The 15,047-nt window shown below is 48.1% G+C and overlaps 1 protein-coding gene and 1 pseudogene across 1 annotated transcript; one reads left to right on the top strand and one right to left on the bottom strand.

Moving 5' to 3' along the window:
- The first annotated feature begins 1,430 nt into the window (after positions 1-1,430).
- On the top strand, positions 1,431-2,425 carry LOC123123483 (actin-depolymerizing factor 3). Its single transcript, XM_044544002.1, has 2 exons — positions 1,431-1,685; positions 1,807-2,425. The coding sequence occupies exons 1-2, from the start codon at positions 1,461-1,463 to the stop codon at positions 2,230-2,232; spliced, it is 651 nt and encodes a 216-aa protein (XP_044399937.1). The 5' UTR covers positions 1,431-1,460; the 3' UTR covers positions 2,233-2,425.
- A 45-nt stretch (positions 2,426-2,470) lies between these two features.
- LOC123121109 (disease resistance protein RGA5-like) lies at positions 2,471-12,093 on the bottom strand (annotated as a pseudogene).
- Positions 12,094-15,047: the final 2,954 nt, after the last annotated feature.

The following is a 15,047-nucleotide window of genomic DNA, read 5'->3' on the forward strand; positions in this document are numbered from 1 at the left end:
TTTGTTTCGAGCACTATCTGTGTGTGCTTCCTCGTTCATCAACGATGTTTCTGTCGTGCTTCCTACATTAGTATTTTTTTTCTGTTATCATAGTAATCTTTGTTTCAAGCACTATATGCTTGTGCCTCCCTGTTTACCGCTGATGCTTCTGTTTTGCAGACATTTTACAGCACCTTATTATTCCAACAATGCCTTTTTGTTCCCAATACAATTCCAATGATGGTACCATCACACTGAGTGTGCTTTCGACGGGACCAGACGTCGATTTATGTTCGCTGACTGCCTTTTCAAGGATAGAGAGCTTATGGCGCGCGTACAAGATCAATCAGTTCAGCAGGCACTGTGACTTAGGCTAGGCAAAAATGAAAATATTGTTGTTGTAAATTGTTTCTTATTTCTTCTTGTAAAAATAGGTGTAAACCGTTACTCATATCGAGTATATTTGTATACATGGTCTGTGAGTTCTGTCATGCTTCTACACTCTGAAGCAATATTGATACAATCAGGAAGCAACTAACATGAGCATGTGCATGCATTTTGGTTTACTATTGAAGCAGAGAATGGAAGGAATTTTTAAACATGCTTTTTTTCTTATTTATTTGTTGAAGAAGCACCAAATGAGAACTTATGAAGCTTCACAAAATTATATAGGAAGCAAGTAATGAATTGCATACATAGTGAACATGCACTAACTCCGGACCATGAGCTTCCATATATGTTCCAAAAACACATAGTTTGTGCAAAAAGAAAAAGAGTACTGCTATACACACGACAGTATGTGCACGATGTTTGCACGACGGGACAACCAAGCCGTCCATGCATGCAGCAGACGACAGCAAATCGCTAGGATGAGCATCGTGCAATTGATGTCCAGACCATTCATGGCGTGTACAGCAGTTCCGAAAAAAAAACTATATATGTTACACCACAAATTTGGTATGAAGCAAAGAAATTACTAGTTAACTGAAAAACTGACAAATTGTGTACGAAGCAACGAAATTACAGTAAACCAGAAAACTGAAGTGTAGGCGTGAATCTAGGGTGCTGTTATTACCTACAGGGAGAAAGAAGCACCGTGCATTTATATGGAAGCAAAATACCCACGTCACTAAAGAAATTGTAACTAACTTGCCTAATCCAACGATGGTATTCTGATCCATCCAACGGTGGTTTGCTGGTCTGATGGGGCGCTAGGGATCAGTCTGATCCCTAGCGGTGCCCAATAAGAATCGATCTGCTTAAGTTTACTCCCACTGCTGATCCGCACCGAATAAGGATAAAGCCAATCGGACGGACACACCCCTCACCCTGCCGACCACGCGAGCGGAACAGAGCCAGCCACACACACACACACCACACCGTCGACTTCCCTAGCTTAGACTATTCGGCGTGAGTCACCCCCAATGATTCCTCTCCCCCCTGCTCCCTCATCCACCCGTCCAGAACAGTCGGCACCATCGATGTCGACGGCGACGTCCCAGCGCCTACACGTACGTGTACACCCCCGCACCCCCCTGACTTTATCTCGCCGACATGGTCACGGCCCTCCTATAAAATCACCACACCCGACACTGCTAAATCAACAACACTCATCACCGCCAACCATCAGCTTTCAATCTAGCTACCAGTTCCAGTTTAGCACACAGATTTTTTCCTCGGGCCAACCTCCAGATCCATCAACAATGGTAAGTACCATAACGACCTGCTCTGCTTCTTCTTCTTCTTCTTCTTGATCAGTTCCAGCTGAAATCCTGAGCTCAACCTGTTCTGTGATTAATTTACTGAAATGTTTGGTTGCGTGTGCAGGCGAACTCTGTGTCCGGAGTGGCGGTGAACGAGGAGTGCGTGAAGGCGTTCCAGGAGCTGCGGGCGGACCGCAAGCACCGGTTCGTGGTGTACAAGATGGACGACGACGCGCAGCAGGTGGTGGTGGACAAGGTGGGCGCGCTCGACGCCACCTTCGACGACCTGGCGGCGGCCATGCCCGCCGACGACTGCCGCTACGCCGTCTACGACCTGGACTTCGTGTCCGAGGACTCGGCCGGCGAGACCCCCCGCAGCAAGATCTTCTTCATCCACTGGTCGCCGGAGTCGGCGGACGCGAGGAACAAGATGCTGTACGCCAGCTCCACGGAGGGGCTCAAGAAGGAGCTGGACGGCGTGCAGATCGACGTGCAGGCCACCGACGCCAGCGAGCTCACCCTCGACATCCTCAAGGACTACACCACCTAAGTTAATCGATGAATCACGTACGCGCTTGGCATCGCGTTCCTGCTTGGAGTTGGATCGTGTCTTGTGGATCCAAATAATGTTTTTCCATGTGCAGCGGGGTGTGAATAATTGATGAGTGGTTTTCTTTTCGGGATTGATAATTGCGTGGTTTTTCTCTTCAAGAATGATAATTGAGTGGTTGATTTATTCCTTCTACCATTTCGTAACAACAAAAAAATATTAATTGTTTGCCAGAAAAGAAACATACAATGGCCGCAATCAGCCGTGACCTGACATTTCAAGAACATTCAGCACTTTAATGATCTATGAGATCATCGTACATAATCATCACACTAAGTTTTGAGTGTTTGATAGGCGAGTACAGAAACATCATGATTGTAAATAATCACCGCGCGTCGTCTAACGAAACGAGCTTTGGCGTTGAAGTTGTGATTAATCATCATCAGATAGATGCATGAAATTATCCATGTCAAGTGTGTTACCTAATGGGCATCTTATGGAAAACGGCGGATGTCGGCGTTGTTCATCGAACTCTAACAGGAAATGATCTAGAAATAGGACGACCACGGTTATATCATCATGGAAACGCCTGCGAGCCCCCCTCTCAGTCTTCTTGAGATGTTTGGAAAGCGCCTCAGGTTTCTTCCCCGCTTTCTGGACAGCTGCTTCTATAAGCTTTCCTGCAGCTAGCTGAATAAAACAGAAAAGGCATCGTTCAGGTCTGTAACTCTTTGGCCAACAAGGAAAAAAGCTAAACTATCCTTGCAGCTATGCTAAGTGAATCAGATGTATCCCCTCAAAAAAATTTTTTAATGAACTGGCATGTCAAATTGTCAGCCATGTCTTACTTTGCAGCTTCACGCCCAGCAAGTGTATGCAGAAATACTATACATATCAAGAGCATCAACAACATAAAGACATATACGGCGGGAATCCTCCTTATAAACTGGATAAAATAGCAAACAAAAAAATTAATTCTTGTATGTATCTACATGTACACACGATAGCTTACACATTTTACGTCACTACACGGCTACTTTCTCGGCCTGGATGAAGTAAGGAATGACTCAACAGCAATTTCTAGGCACTCCTAGTTTTCTTAACGCAAAGAAAAATTTCCGTGTTGTAACCATGTGCAAAAAGTTGCATAAAGTACTTTGAAGACAAAAAGATTTAATATACACCTTTGGTAGTTAATGGTATGGCCACAAAGATTCGCAAATTGGTTGATTTTAGGTAATCTTAGGCAACAGGTGAAAGCCAAGAAGCATTGTTACAGGGGTATTTGGTTAGGCTTAACTTTGGCTTTTGCACTTCGGCTTATAAGCCAAAAAAAAAAAACCCACCTATTTGTGGGCTTTTGGACTTTAGCTTAAGGTGTGACTCGACAGGGGGGCTCGCAGTGACATCATCATACTGAGACACAAATAACAGATAAAAAAGGAAAAACTAAATAGAGATCTCCGCGTAAGATCTCACGAATATAGCATTGGCTGAGACAAAGTCTCAGTCCAATGAGATTTAGTAAAACTGTTTAGCTCATACCACCATGTAACGATATCCAGTTATAAGCCAAAAGCCAAATTTAAAAGCTCATAAATAAGAGCTTTTTTGGCTTCTAAACCAAAGTTAGCCCAACCAAACACCCCCTATATAAACAAGTTCAATGAAAGAAAATGCAACAGGTGAGGAGGCTTACAGTAGGCTCGTTTCTGTGAACAATCTCGATGGCTTCCTCATTGCTCAAGAATTCCCACAGACCAGCCGAGGCAAATATGATGAAGCGGTCACTTGGTTGAAATCTACGTGAGATGATAGATGGGTTGGCACTCAGTATAGGCCGGCTGAATGGTTCACCAAGTCTGAACATACTAGGTAGCGGTTCCCAGTTAAACTGCTGGTGTTTCAAGTATGCGTCACCTATTGATCTTGACACCTGCATCATCCACTGCTTAAGCACTGAACATATATGTAGCTGCAAGTAAGTTACACAAAACCAAACATTGGGATAAGAACGACCTGTATCTTGCCCTTCACACTCCAAACATTATCAATAGGCACCACAATATCTGGATCATTGGGGTGCCGAGCCCTGAGCTCCTGCCTGACACTCTCGTGACGGACATTGTGTTCATTCGTCAGCTGCTCCATAGTAATCTGCCCGCCGAAACCTACCTTTCCGAGAACAGCTCGGGAATCCCCGAGGTTGCCGACAAAGAGAGTCCGGTGGTGCACGATGCCGACAAGGCAGCATGTCCCGACGGCGGCAAGGGTCGGCTTGCCTAACCATTGCCGTGAGACAAGCTCGATGAAGCTTGCCTCTATATCAAGGAATGCCTCCCTGATGATGTCATCTGTCATGCCCCGCAAGCTATACCTGGCTCCAAATTGGAGTCTACGGACGAGATTGTCAGCAGTGAAGCGGGCCGCCTCGGGGCCACCGTGACCGTCGAAGATCCCGATGCAGGTGCCTAGGGTACGAGACGACTCTACACGACAATGGTCCTCCATCAGATTATTGGCCTGGACGGCGGCCATGCAGAGCTCACCGGCATTGCATTGTGCAAGATTGTCCCACCAGAGGAGATCATCGCGGACTTCGTAGGCGGCTTTAAAGGCGGTCCAGCCGGCTTTCACGGCACGCCTGGTCCTGGCTAACACAGAGAGGAGCGTCTGGCAACATCGCCGGTCGTGGCGTCTCCAAGGCGACCTAGGAGAGGGGCGTATCCAAGGCAACGGAGGAGAGGTGTGTCTCCGAGGCAACGCACGAGAGGAGCTCTCCTCTGCCAGAGAACGAAGCATAGAAATATACCTGCTTACAGCAACCGTTTAGCATCACACAAGAAAAACAGATTGAAGAATCAATCAATCAACACAGGGAGGAAAATTTTGTACCAGTCAGGTTGTCTGTTCCCATCTTCCCCTGTGTACTCATATTCTGAGTTTTCTTCCAGGATCTCATCTCGTTCTTCTTCTACATTCACAGCTGTTGACTCTGATGTCCTCATAATTCTATCTTTGTCAGCTTGTATTTTCCCGTCTTCCCCTGAATACTCATATTCTGAGTTTTCTTCCAGGATCTCACCTCGTTCTTCTTCTACATTCACGGCTGTTGACTCTGATGTCCCCATAATTCTATCTTTGTTAGGTTGTCTGTTCCCCTCTTCCTCTGAGCACTCATATTCTGAGTTTTCTTCCAGGATCTCACCTCTTTCTTCTTCTACAATCATGGATGTTGACTCTGATGTCCCCATAATTCTATCTTTGTCAGGTTGTCTGTTCCCATCGTCCCCTGAATACTCATATTCTGAGTTTTCTTCCAAGATCTCATCTCGTTCTTCTTCTACAATCACAGATGTTGACTCCGATGTTCCCATAATTCTATCTTTGTCAGGTTGTCTGTTCCCATCTTCCCCTGTGTACTCATATTCTGTGTTCTCTTCCAGGATCTCACCTCGTTCTTCTACAATCACGGCTGCTGGCTCTGATGTCCCCATAATTGTATATTCGTCAGTATAGAAATTCCAGTTCACCTGTTGCTTGTTGATTTTTGGATTTTTTGGATCATTAATAACAGAAATCCTTAAGGCAGACTCTGTGGCAGCAGCACCTGCACCCCAAATTTTGGCGGATATCTCTTTAAGCCCTGCCAAGTGCTCAATGCAGATAGGTGCAACAGCATGCTGCTGCACTTCCTGGGCATTGAAGACTAGCTTGAGCTTCCGAAGATTAGGCATTGCACCAGCCTCAAATTTCAGCAAAGGCTCACTGCACCTCAACTTGAAGTACTTGAGAGCTGAAAATCCGTCGTTGCCAAAGACAATTGTCTCTGCGGGCGCTGTCTGGATATACAGCGAGAGGGCAGTGAGGGAAGGCAATCCTTTAACGATATCAGTATCACTGTTTGATAGCTCTCTAACTCCTACCTTTAGGCTGCCGAGTCTGTCGAGTGTTTTAAACCACTTTGGGAGGCTAGGAAAGATGCAAATCCGCGGCAATAACTCAAGTCTCTCGAGATGGGCCAGAGCAGGGAACACATTGCTCAAGCCATCACACGAAATGCTCACACTTGAGGTATTTACAGGAGAGGAACCAGCAGATGCCAGAATCAAAGACTGGAGGTTGCTGAGTTTGTCGAGAATTGAGCCCAGGTGGTTCATGGTATCCTCCAGATGATCAACTGGCTGTGCTATAGAAAGGGTGAGATGAAGATCCTGGAGATTGGTCAGCCCGCCAAGGTCCCTCACATTAGCCTGGCTGGGAAGGCGAAGGTGCCGTAAATTCTCCAAATGACCAATATCTGATGGAACCGCAGATAGCCTTCCATCTAATTGCAGTGTCTCCAAGTATTCTAATCCTTGAATCTTGTCTGGTAAATTGATGGTGATATTGCATTCAACCATCAGATATCTCAGTCGAAATAGTTCACCGACTCTACTGAAATCAAAACTCATCTGGTCTTGATCAGCCAAAATATGAAGAATCAGAACTCGGAGAAGGCAATAATCCAGAACGGAAGGTACACATCTGGAGGGTCCACAAAATAGAAGTGATCGAACTTGGGACATTCTGATGCTTTCCGGTATCTTTGCACTTTTTGCACCTCCAAACTGGACGGACAACCGACGAACCTTGTCAGGAAGCCGTAGAGTTGATTCAAAGTAGTTCACAGCAATAATGAAATTATCCTCAACGGATTTGTACCTGATAAGATCCAGTACCATGTGGTTAACTGTACATGACAACACCTCGCCGTCATATTTGGTGTCTACAGGTTTGATCATACCTCTTCTGACAAGCTCATTAAAGTAACCATACTCAATGCCACTGACCAAACTTTCAGCTACCCATTGCTTCACCAAATCATCCTTCCTGATAGAGTAGCCCTCTGGATACATACTAAGGTAGAGCAAGCATGCCTTCAAATGAAGTGGAAGCTCATTGTAAATAAGGATTAGAACATCTTTTATCCCTTGGGAAGTAGGATCTGTCCTCAAAGTGGACGGTAGAGAACTTTCTACCTTCTCCCATTGTTCCACTGCAGGGCTCCGCATTCTTGGCAGCAACAGGCTTGCTATATTTACAGTTGATAACGGTAAACCACCGCATTTGCTGATAATCCTATCTGCAACCACTTTGAACTCTTTAGGGCATGCACCTTCACCTTCAGAACCAAAAACATAACTGAAGAATAATTTTCGAGATTCACCATCATTAAGACGTCCCATCTTTAATATATACTCTGTCTCATAACCAGAACATGCTAATGCTACATCCTCAACTTGTGTGGTTGCCAGTATTCTGCTGCAACAATCATCATAAGGAAAAGCGCGGCTAATAATATCCCATACTGATGATGTCCATAAATCATCGACTACAATGAAGTACCTGCAAGTCATAATGAATATATTTGGTCAAGCTTACACAAAAGGAACAGGTAAAGAAACACAATCAATATGAAACTTGATTTACCTATAAAGGGAATAGATAAAAACGAGAATACATAAAACTAAGAGAAGAGTAAGTGTTGGTGTTTAACTGTTTATGCAGAAACTTCGGACTTACCTCCTAACTCTTTTTTATGAAGAGTGGACAATGTACATCTTTTTCGGGAAAGAAAGTGGACCATGTACATGAAAGCATGGGTCCATGACTTTAGGGTTTAAGTATGTGAGCATGTAAAATTAAGCCGTAGATATACATCATGTTAAAACATTGATACCTTTTGAAGCTCATGCTACTGATGATGGAATGTGACCTTTACAAGAAAGAAAAGAGCAAATTCGAGTTCTTTTTGTATATCTGTTTTCGTAAAACCACAATATGATACTCCCTCCGTCCCATAATATAAGAACGTTTTTGACACTAGTGTAGTGTTAAAAACATTCTTATATTTTGGGACAGAGGGAGTACTTACTAAAGTCCAGTTTAGCCAAACAAAGTTTTCACAACGTCATGTTCTAACCGGGTAATGAATTAAAGATGTTTTACTAAAACTTCTCGAAACAGACTTTCACCCCGCTTTATATATAAAGCAACGAACTAAAGTACACGGCTGAATGGTAAAATATGGTAGGGGGGCCTCCTTACAAAGCAGATCAGAAGGTACAACACAAGCCTAGAAGAAGCCTAACACCTCGCCGAGGCCCGACCGAAGACCCCTGTGCTCTATGACAAGGGCCCCAAGAGGGTGATGGCGCGAATCGTCTACGCTGCCGAGTCTGAGCACAGACAGAGGTTTTCACCAGGAGAGCCCTGGCACAGGGACGAGATCCACGATGTCGTCTTCAAGAAGCAGGCAACACCCTCGGGAGTCGCCGGCACCGGCGCCATAAACGCGAAGCTTTCACTAGGACACTCGCCTGCACCACCAAGAGGAGTCCCGGCCACCACCGCAACGAGGGCCAACTTGTCCACCCCAGATCTGGGCACTGCCGGAACAAACCCGAGCCTCCCGCCACTACACCCCTTGTTTCCCGCACAACCAAGAGATGAAGCCACCACCGCAACGACGGAGCCTGCCGAAAAGCCAACCGTGAAGAACGCCATCAGGGACACCGCCCCGGCATCCATGCCCCTAGGCACCGCCGACCATCCATGTCACGACCACCCAACCACAGTAGTAGGAGTGAAAGGGCACCTCCTTTCAATCCTAGCCCGTCTGGGTCAGCACCTCCACTGTAGGAAGCGTCCACGCCTGTGTCCCTAGCCAATCCCGGTGGACCAGGGGGAACAACCCAGTGACTACCGACGGCCACCGCCGAGCATGCTCGAACGGCGCCATGCTCGTGGTCAGCAGCGTCGAACCGTACGACGACACAACAACGCAGGGAGAGCCAACCTCGGACCGACATCACAAAGAGGCACCAAGCAGGCAAGCACGACCAGCACAACGCGAAGGCATCCAACTCGGACCAAGTCAACCCTCTGTACCCGCGCAGCGCCGGACGTCATCCACCACCACGATCCAGATCTGCGCCGCCCACTGAAGATGCCAGCGATCGCACCGCCGCCAAACCATAGCAGCCACGCCGCCCCATCGCCTCCCACGAGCACCACACCTCCTGGACGGCGCCTGACCTGACCTACCCGAAGTGCCTGCTTTGACCTGCCTCGGGCCCAAATCCGATCCGCCCGAGCACAAGCCAAGCCCTAGGTCATCGCCACACCCGACGCACGAGCGCCGCCGACATGAACCTTGGAGAAGGGAGGCCACTACCTCACCCACACTCCGCCGTCGAGCACAAATCGCCATGCCGCGACCAGCGCCACCACCACGAGTTGCCCCCACAGTGACGACCAGCCCGGAGCACCGGAGAGCCCCAGCCGGAGGTAGCACCTGCCACCGGAGGGGAGCCCTAGCCAGGGCCAGCCACCGCCGCCGAAAGGAAGCCCCGCGCCACCCGCGTTGCCGGTGGCCAGCCAGATATGGCCGCGCAAGATCGCACCCCCAAGCCAGCCACGGGCGCGCCCCGCGCAGCCCACCACACGCCGCCCCCCAAGTGCAGTCGCGGCCGCGCAGCACACAGGAGCTCCCGCCGCTGCCACTCGTTGCTGGACCCCGCCGTCAGCGCGCCGCCAGCCCGCCTACCCGCGCGAGCCACCACCGTCCGAGGGGAGAGGAAGCCCCGCCGCCGCCGATGCCAACCGAGCTTTGCTCGGCAGCGCGTCCCGGAGGGGGAGGAGTGGCCGAAGCCCGGCGGCGCAAGGGTTGCCCTCCCGGTCGCCCGCGGGTGCGAAGCGGGAGGGGGGGAGAGTTTCAGGTGATACCAAATGTTCAGGTGATACCAAATGTTCAGGTGATACCGTGAGACAGACTTCTGGACCGTTGGATCTAAAATCTAACGCCTCTAAGAGGCCGGTGTACCTTCACACAAAAAATACACCGGCCTCTTAGAGGCGTTCAACGGCCTAGAAGTTTGTATCACGGTAAAATTCATGTTTTATTAAAACTTACAACTCAAATGTGTTTTATTAAAATTTATCAGAAAAAGCACATTCTATCAAAATCCAATAACAATCTTACAATCCAAATAACCAACTAGGGTTTCTATTGGAGTCGTCCTTTCTTCTAGCTGAAATATGTAGAAAATTAAGGTAAATTCCTTTAGATAACCTACTATTTCCAATTCATTGACTTCCCTGCAATCCAAATGCCTGAACATCTGAAAATCCCACACAAACAAGACGAGTTTTGCTCCAGTGCAACGCAAAAGTAGTTATTAATGACAAGGGCAAATGTGTACTAATAATGTGTTCTGGTTTCGCCCCTTATCCTAATTACAATCTCTTCTAAATTTTGGTCCCATCGAAAATCTGCATTAGTTTAATATATATATATATATATCCTAGATTTCTTACTTCTATTCACATCTGAATCAGGAATTCATTATAAATCCATGTTTGTTCATAAAACTAACACATGGATCAAATCAACCTGGTCGATGTATCCTAATATGTGAATGTTCCTAATCCCTAATTCCCTATACATTATTGCGACCAGACAAGACTGATTTTCTTTGCGTAGAGGCACCCAATCCTCTTCCTCAAATCAAGAGACATTGAGCACGACTTCCATCATGGAAGCATGACACGTGCATCCTGATATGGATCTGATCGATGCTAGAACCATTGCAATACATTCTTTTTAATAAAGCATGGCACTAATTTCATCTTTGACTGTTTGGCATGAGAAAATAGGGAATTATACGCGGGATAAGGTAGGAAAACCGGATTCAAATAACATGTACAGATTTATCATTTCCCATCAATAACTATTTTTTTGCTTTGACGCTACTAAACTTCTGTAGCGGTTGTACGGAAGCAAGATACATGTGTTTTTTAATGCATTTCCAGCAATCCAAACAGTCCTGGCCTAAACATACCATTTTGTTTTCCAAACAATAGGGATATAAGTACCTTTTTCCTTGAAGATGTTTGATGATGCTGTGAATAAGGTCCTGTGCATCAGTAAAGGAATGAGTCTGGTGCTTTAATTTGTGAGAGGATGCTGGTGAGAAGCCACCTCATATCGGCATTTCGGGACACCCGTACAAAAGCCCGGCACTGGAATTCCCCTCCATGCTGATGATATATTGTTCTGGCAACCATCGTTTTTCCAACTCCTGCAGATCCAAGGATAGGTAACACCTTGAGCTGTTTCTGGTTGTCGTCGCCGAAAGCAAGCAAGTTAACAAGCTTCTTCATGGGTTCCATCTGCACAGCCAACACCGGCAGGTCGAGGGGCAGTTCAGGCGTGTGGCAGCTGATACCGGCTTGTACTCTTTGAGATCTGATGATGACGGCCGTCTCCAGAGCAAACCGGAAATTTTGGCATCTTTTTTTCGCATCATCCACACGGGCCATTAACTGTGAGAAATCTTGTGCAATCTGGGGCAGGCGCTGCTTCCTAATTCCAAATATGGTACCAAGGGGGGCGCTTCTGCCGACAACGACGCCGTCACCGGACTGCATAACCTCGTCGAAGAAGTCCTCCGTGTCGTAAGCAAGTTCTCGGACCTCCTTGATCCACCATTTCGGCGCGAAGCTAGGGTTGTCCACATCTGCCTCCGGCGCATTCTTGAGGTGGTTGTACAATCGTTCCAGCCCTTCTCTGAGAAGCCGGATCCCGTTCGCACTAAGCCCCTCTGGCAGACGGTGGTCGGAAGCCTGGAATGAATGGAGTCGCCGGAGGAGGCGACCCATGGGGCCGAGCGAAACAGTGATGGGGTGCTCTACATCCACCTCAACTGCAAGCGAAGCGGAATCTGAATCAGGATCCTCCTCCGTCCTCCCGAGCGAAACAGTGATGGGGTACTCTGTATCCACCTCAAGCGAAGCGGAATCAGGGTCGTCCTCCATCCGCACCTGAAGAATGCACAAGATAATCTGTGTCTGATTAATGGTTTCCATGGATAAGAAGATCGAAAAGCACGACAAAACATGCCAAGCGCGAGGGGAAAATTTACCAGGAAAATGTCCCGTGGTTGGCGTGGGGAAGCAACACAACTCACCCTACGCATCTGCTACGGCTTTCTAAGATATATATACTCCCTCTCATTCTGAACAAAAAAATGCTCCCCCTCTTTTAATTTATTTTATATTTTACTACGGTTTATCTCGGCGAACTCAATACATTTGCTACACAGGTTAAGAGCAACTCCAACATGGATCACCGAATCGGACACACAAAATGTCCACGGACACGTCCGTGCATACCGATAGGGGGGCCGGTCATCCAACCATATTTCAAATATGTGTCCCTTGTCCAATGAAAAAGGAGAGAGAGAAGGGAGGAGGAGAAAAGGTGGGTTTGTGGTGGGGTCCAGGTTGAGTTGGCGTATCCAACCTCCCACAAGTTTAGGCGTAATTTGTCGGATTTCAGACATCTAGACGCATTCGCGAACACTTGACAAACGGCGTTGGATGGCAAAGAAAGGTCCAGACAGCTCGATCGGGATGTTTACGGAAGGTTTGGTGATCCGCATTGGAGTTGTCCTAATGGGGCACAAAATAAAAGCCAACCAGAGGCTCTCATTTGCCCCTTCCTTCTCGCTCGTCCATCCTTCTAAGAGCCACCTCGTCTCGCCTGGCTCTCCTCTCATATTCCTCAGCCTGTGTTGCCGTCCAAAGTGGGGAAGGGAGGGGATCTAGGGTTGCTCTTGTACATAGTATGGGTAGGGTAGTCTTCGGCCTTTGTGCTAGTGTTCGGCTTTATGTCGTTGTCTAGCATTATTTCATTGGGTCCACAGTTATGGTCACTTGCAAGCAGCGTGTGCTGGTTAGTGGAGTCACCTTCTTACGGCTCTTTGCTACTCGTGATGGAGTTGTTGGATTTCCCCAGAGAGGAAGGGTGAAGCAGTATAGTAGCAGACAGTATTTTCCCTTAAATAAGAACCAAGGTTATCGAACCAAAAGGAGGCACCACACTAGCAACATGAACAATACCTGCACACAGACACAACAATTGCTTGCACCCAACAAAGGGAAGAAGTTCATCACTCCCCTTGTTCTTGCCAGTTGCAAGATTAAAACTGATAGTGATAGGCAAAAGAAAAAAGCAAAAAGTAAGTAAAAGAAAACGCGTAAAGCAATTGCAGGATTCTTAACATTAATGGAGAATGAACCCGGAGGCCATAGGTTCACTAGAGGCATCTCTCCCCTAAGCATAGGAATGGTGGGTAAATAAATTACTGTTGGGCAATTGACAGAATTGTGCATAGTTAATTATGATGATCATCCAAGGCATAATCAATATATAGACATTGCGTCTCTGACAAGTGGAGCGTTAAACCAACTGCATCTACTACTATTACTTCACCAAAGACAGCTATCCAGCATGCATCTCAAAGTATTAAGTCATGACAAACAGAGTAACGCTTTAAGCAAGATGACATGATGTAGACAAAGTAAGATCAATTAATATGACCAAACCCCGTCGTTTTATCCTTGATAGCAACAATACAAATACGTGCATTTGCCCCGTTGGAAATATGCCCTAAAGGCAATAATATTGTATTATTGTATTTTCATTTTCATAATTAATAGTTTACATTTTGTCGGTGTTCTGGGAACGGGGGTACCCAAACTTGTCTGCCTGCGGCCCACAGCGTGGCTCCATTGACGGCCTGGTACGGCCCAGCTTCAGCATCAACAAACTCAAGACCCTCGCGAGGGGCCAAGCTTCGCGAGGCGGACGACACCAAGACCTCCACGAGGGGCGGCCTCCCCAGGCTGGCCCCCGAGGAGCGGAGATCCCTATGCAAGGCTCACCTCATGAGGTCTAGATGATGTGAGCCATGACGACCAAGGCCAGGCGGGCGCCAGTGGGCGCAATGTACCAGTTTCCTCTTTGGTGCTAAGGAAGCAAGCGCAGGCGCGGAGTCCCGAGGAATCAGCCAAAGGTTTCCATTCCGGTGCAACAAGACCAAGACCGCCAGGACGGCAGGACGGAGGTCATCGCCGAGCCACCACGGCGTCACGACCAGAAGCTTTTGCAGGCGAAGACTACTTTTGTCAGGACAGCATGTACTAGCTGTCCCCCTTTGAATTTGGCCGTTGTGGGATCCCTTCCCGCCTACATTTGGGAAGAGGACCAAAGCCACTATAAATAGGACTTAGCCACCACCATAGAAGGGGACGGATCATTCAGATCATCCTCACACCCACCAGCTCATCGAGCCCAAGAACACCTCTCCTCCTGAGGTTGTTCTCCCACTGTACTAGTTCATCCTCAGCCCCTCGAGCCCAATCCACCACAAAGCAGGAATAGGGTCTTACACCGCAAGGTGGCCCGAACCTGGGTAAACTGTTGTGTCTCTCTTCTATTCAGTTCGTCGAGCTAAGCCGTGGAATTAGCGAGCAGACAGACTGGGGAGGACGTGTTCTTCGCATGCACCCCAGAGTTCGAACCTCTCAAGGGTCTGCGGAACCCGAAATCCGACATTTGCCTCACTTCCGTCGGTCGACCCGCCACCGCTCCACCACCTCCATGGCTGACGCTCGTCGGGCTCGTGGTGAGCGACGGGCCGCTCTTGTCGCCCGCGTCGCTCAGACAGCGCCGGCGGGTGAGGGCTATCCTCGCCGCCCCCCGTCTCCAGCGGCGAACGCCACCTTGCCCGGCGGGGCACGAACAGCAAGCTTCGTCGCTGCACCCCTCTGTGCGGCACGATGGGCGCACCGCCACCTCGTCGCTGACTCCGCTGGTTCATTGTCCCATGCTCGTCGCGGGCCGGCGGACGCGCAGGCTGCGTTGCTCATGGCGCGCGAGCTCCTGCACTATCGCCCCGTCAACGACCTCTACGAAGACTGGCTGG

The sequence above is a fragment of the Triticum aestivum genome, chromosome 5D (genome assembly GCF_018294505.1).
Source record: "Triticum aestivum cultivar Chinese Spring chromosome 5D, IWGSC CS RefSeq v2.1, whole genome shotgun sequence".
Taxonomy (NCBI): Eukaryota; Viridiplantae; Streptophyta; class Magnoliopsida; order Poales; family Poaceae; genus Triticum; species Triticum aestivum.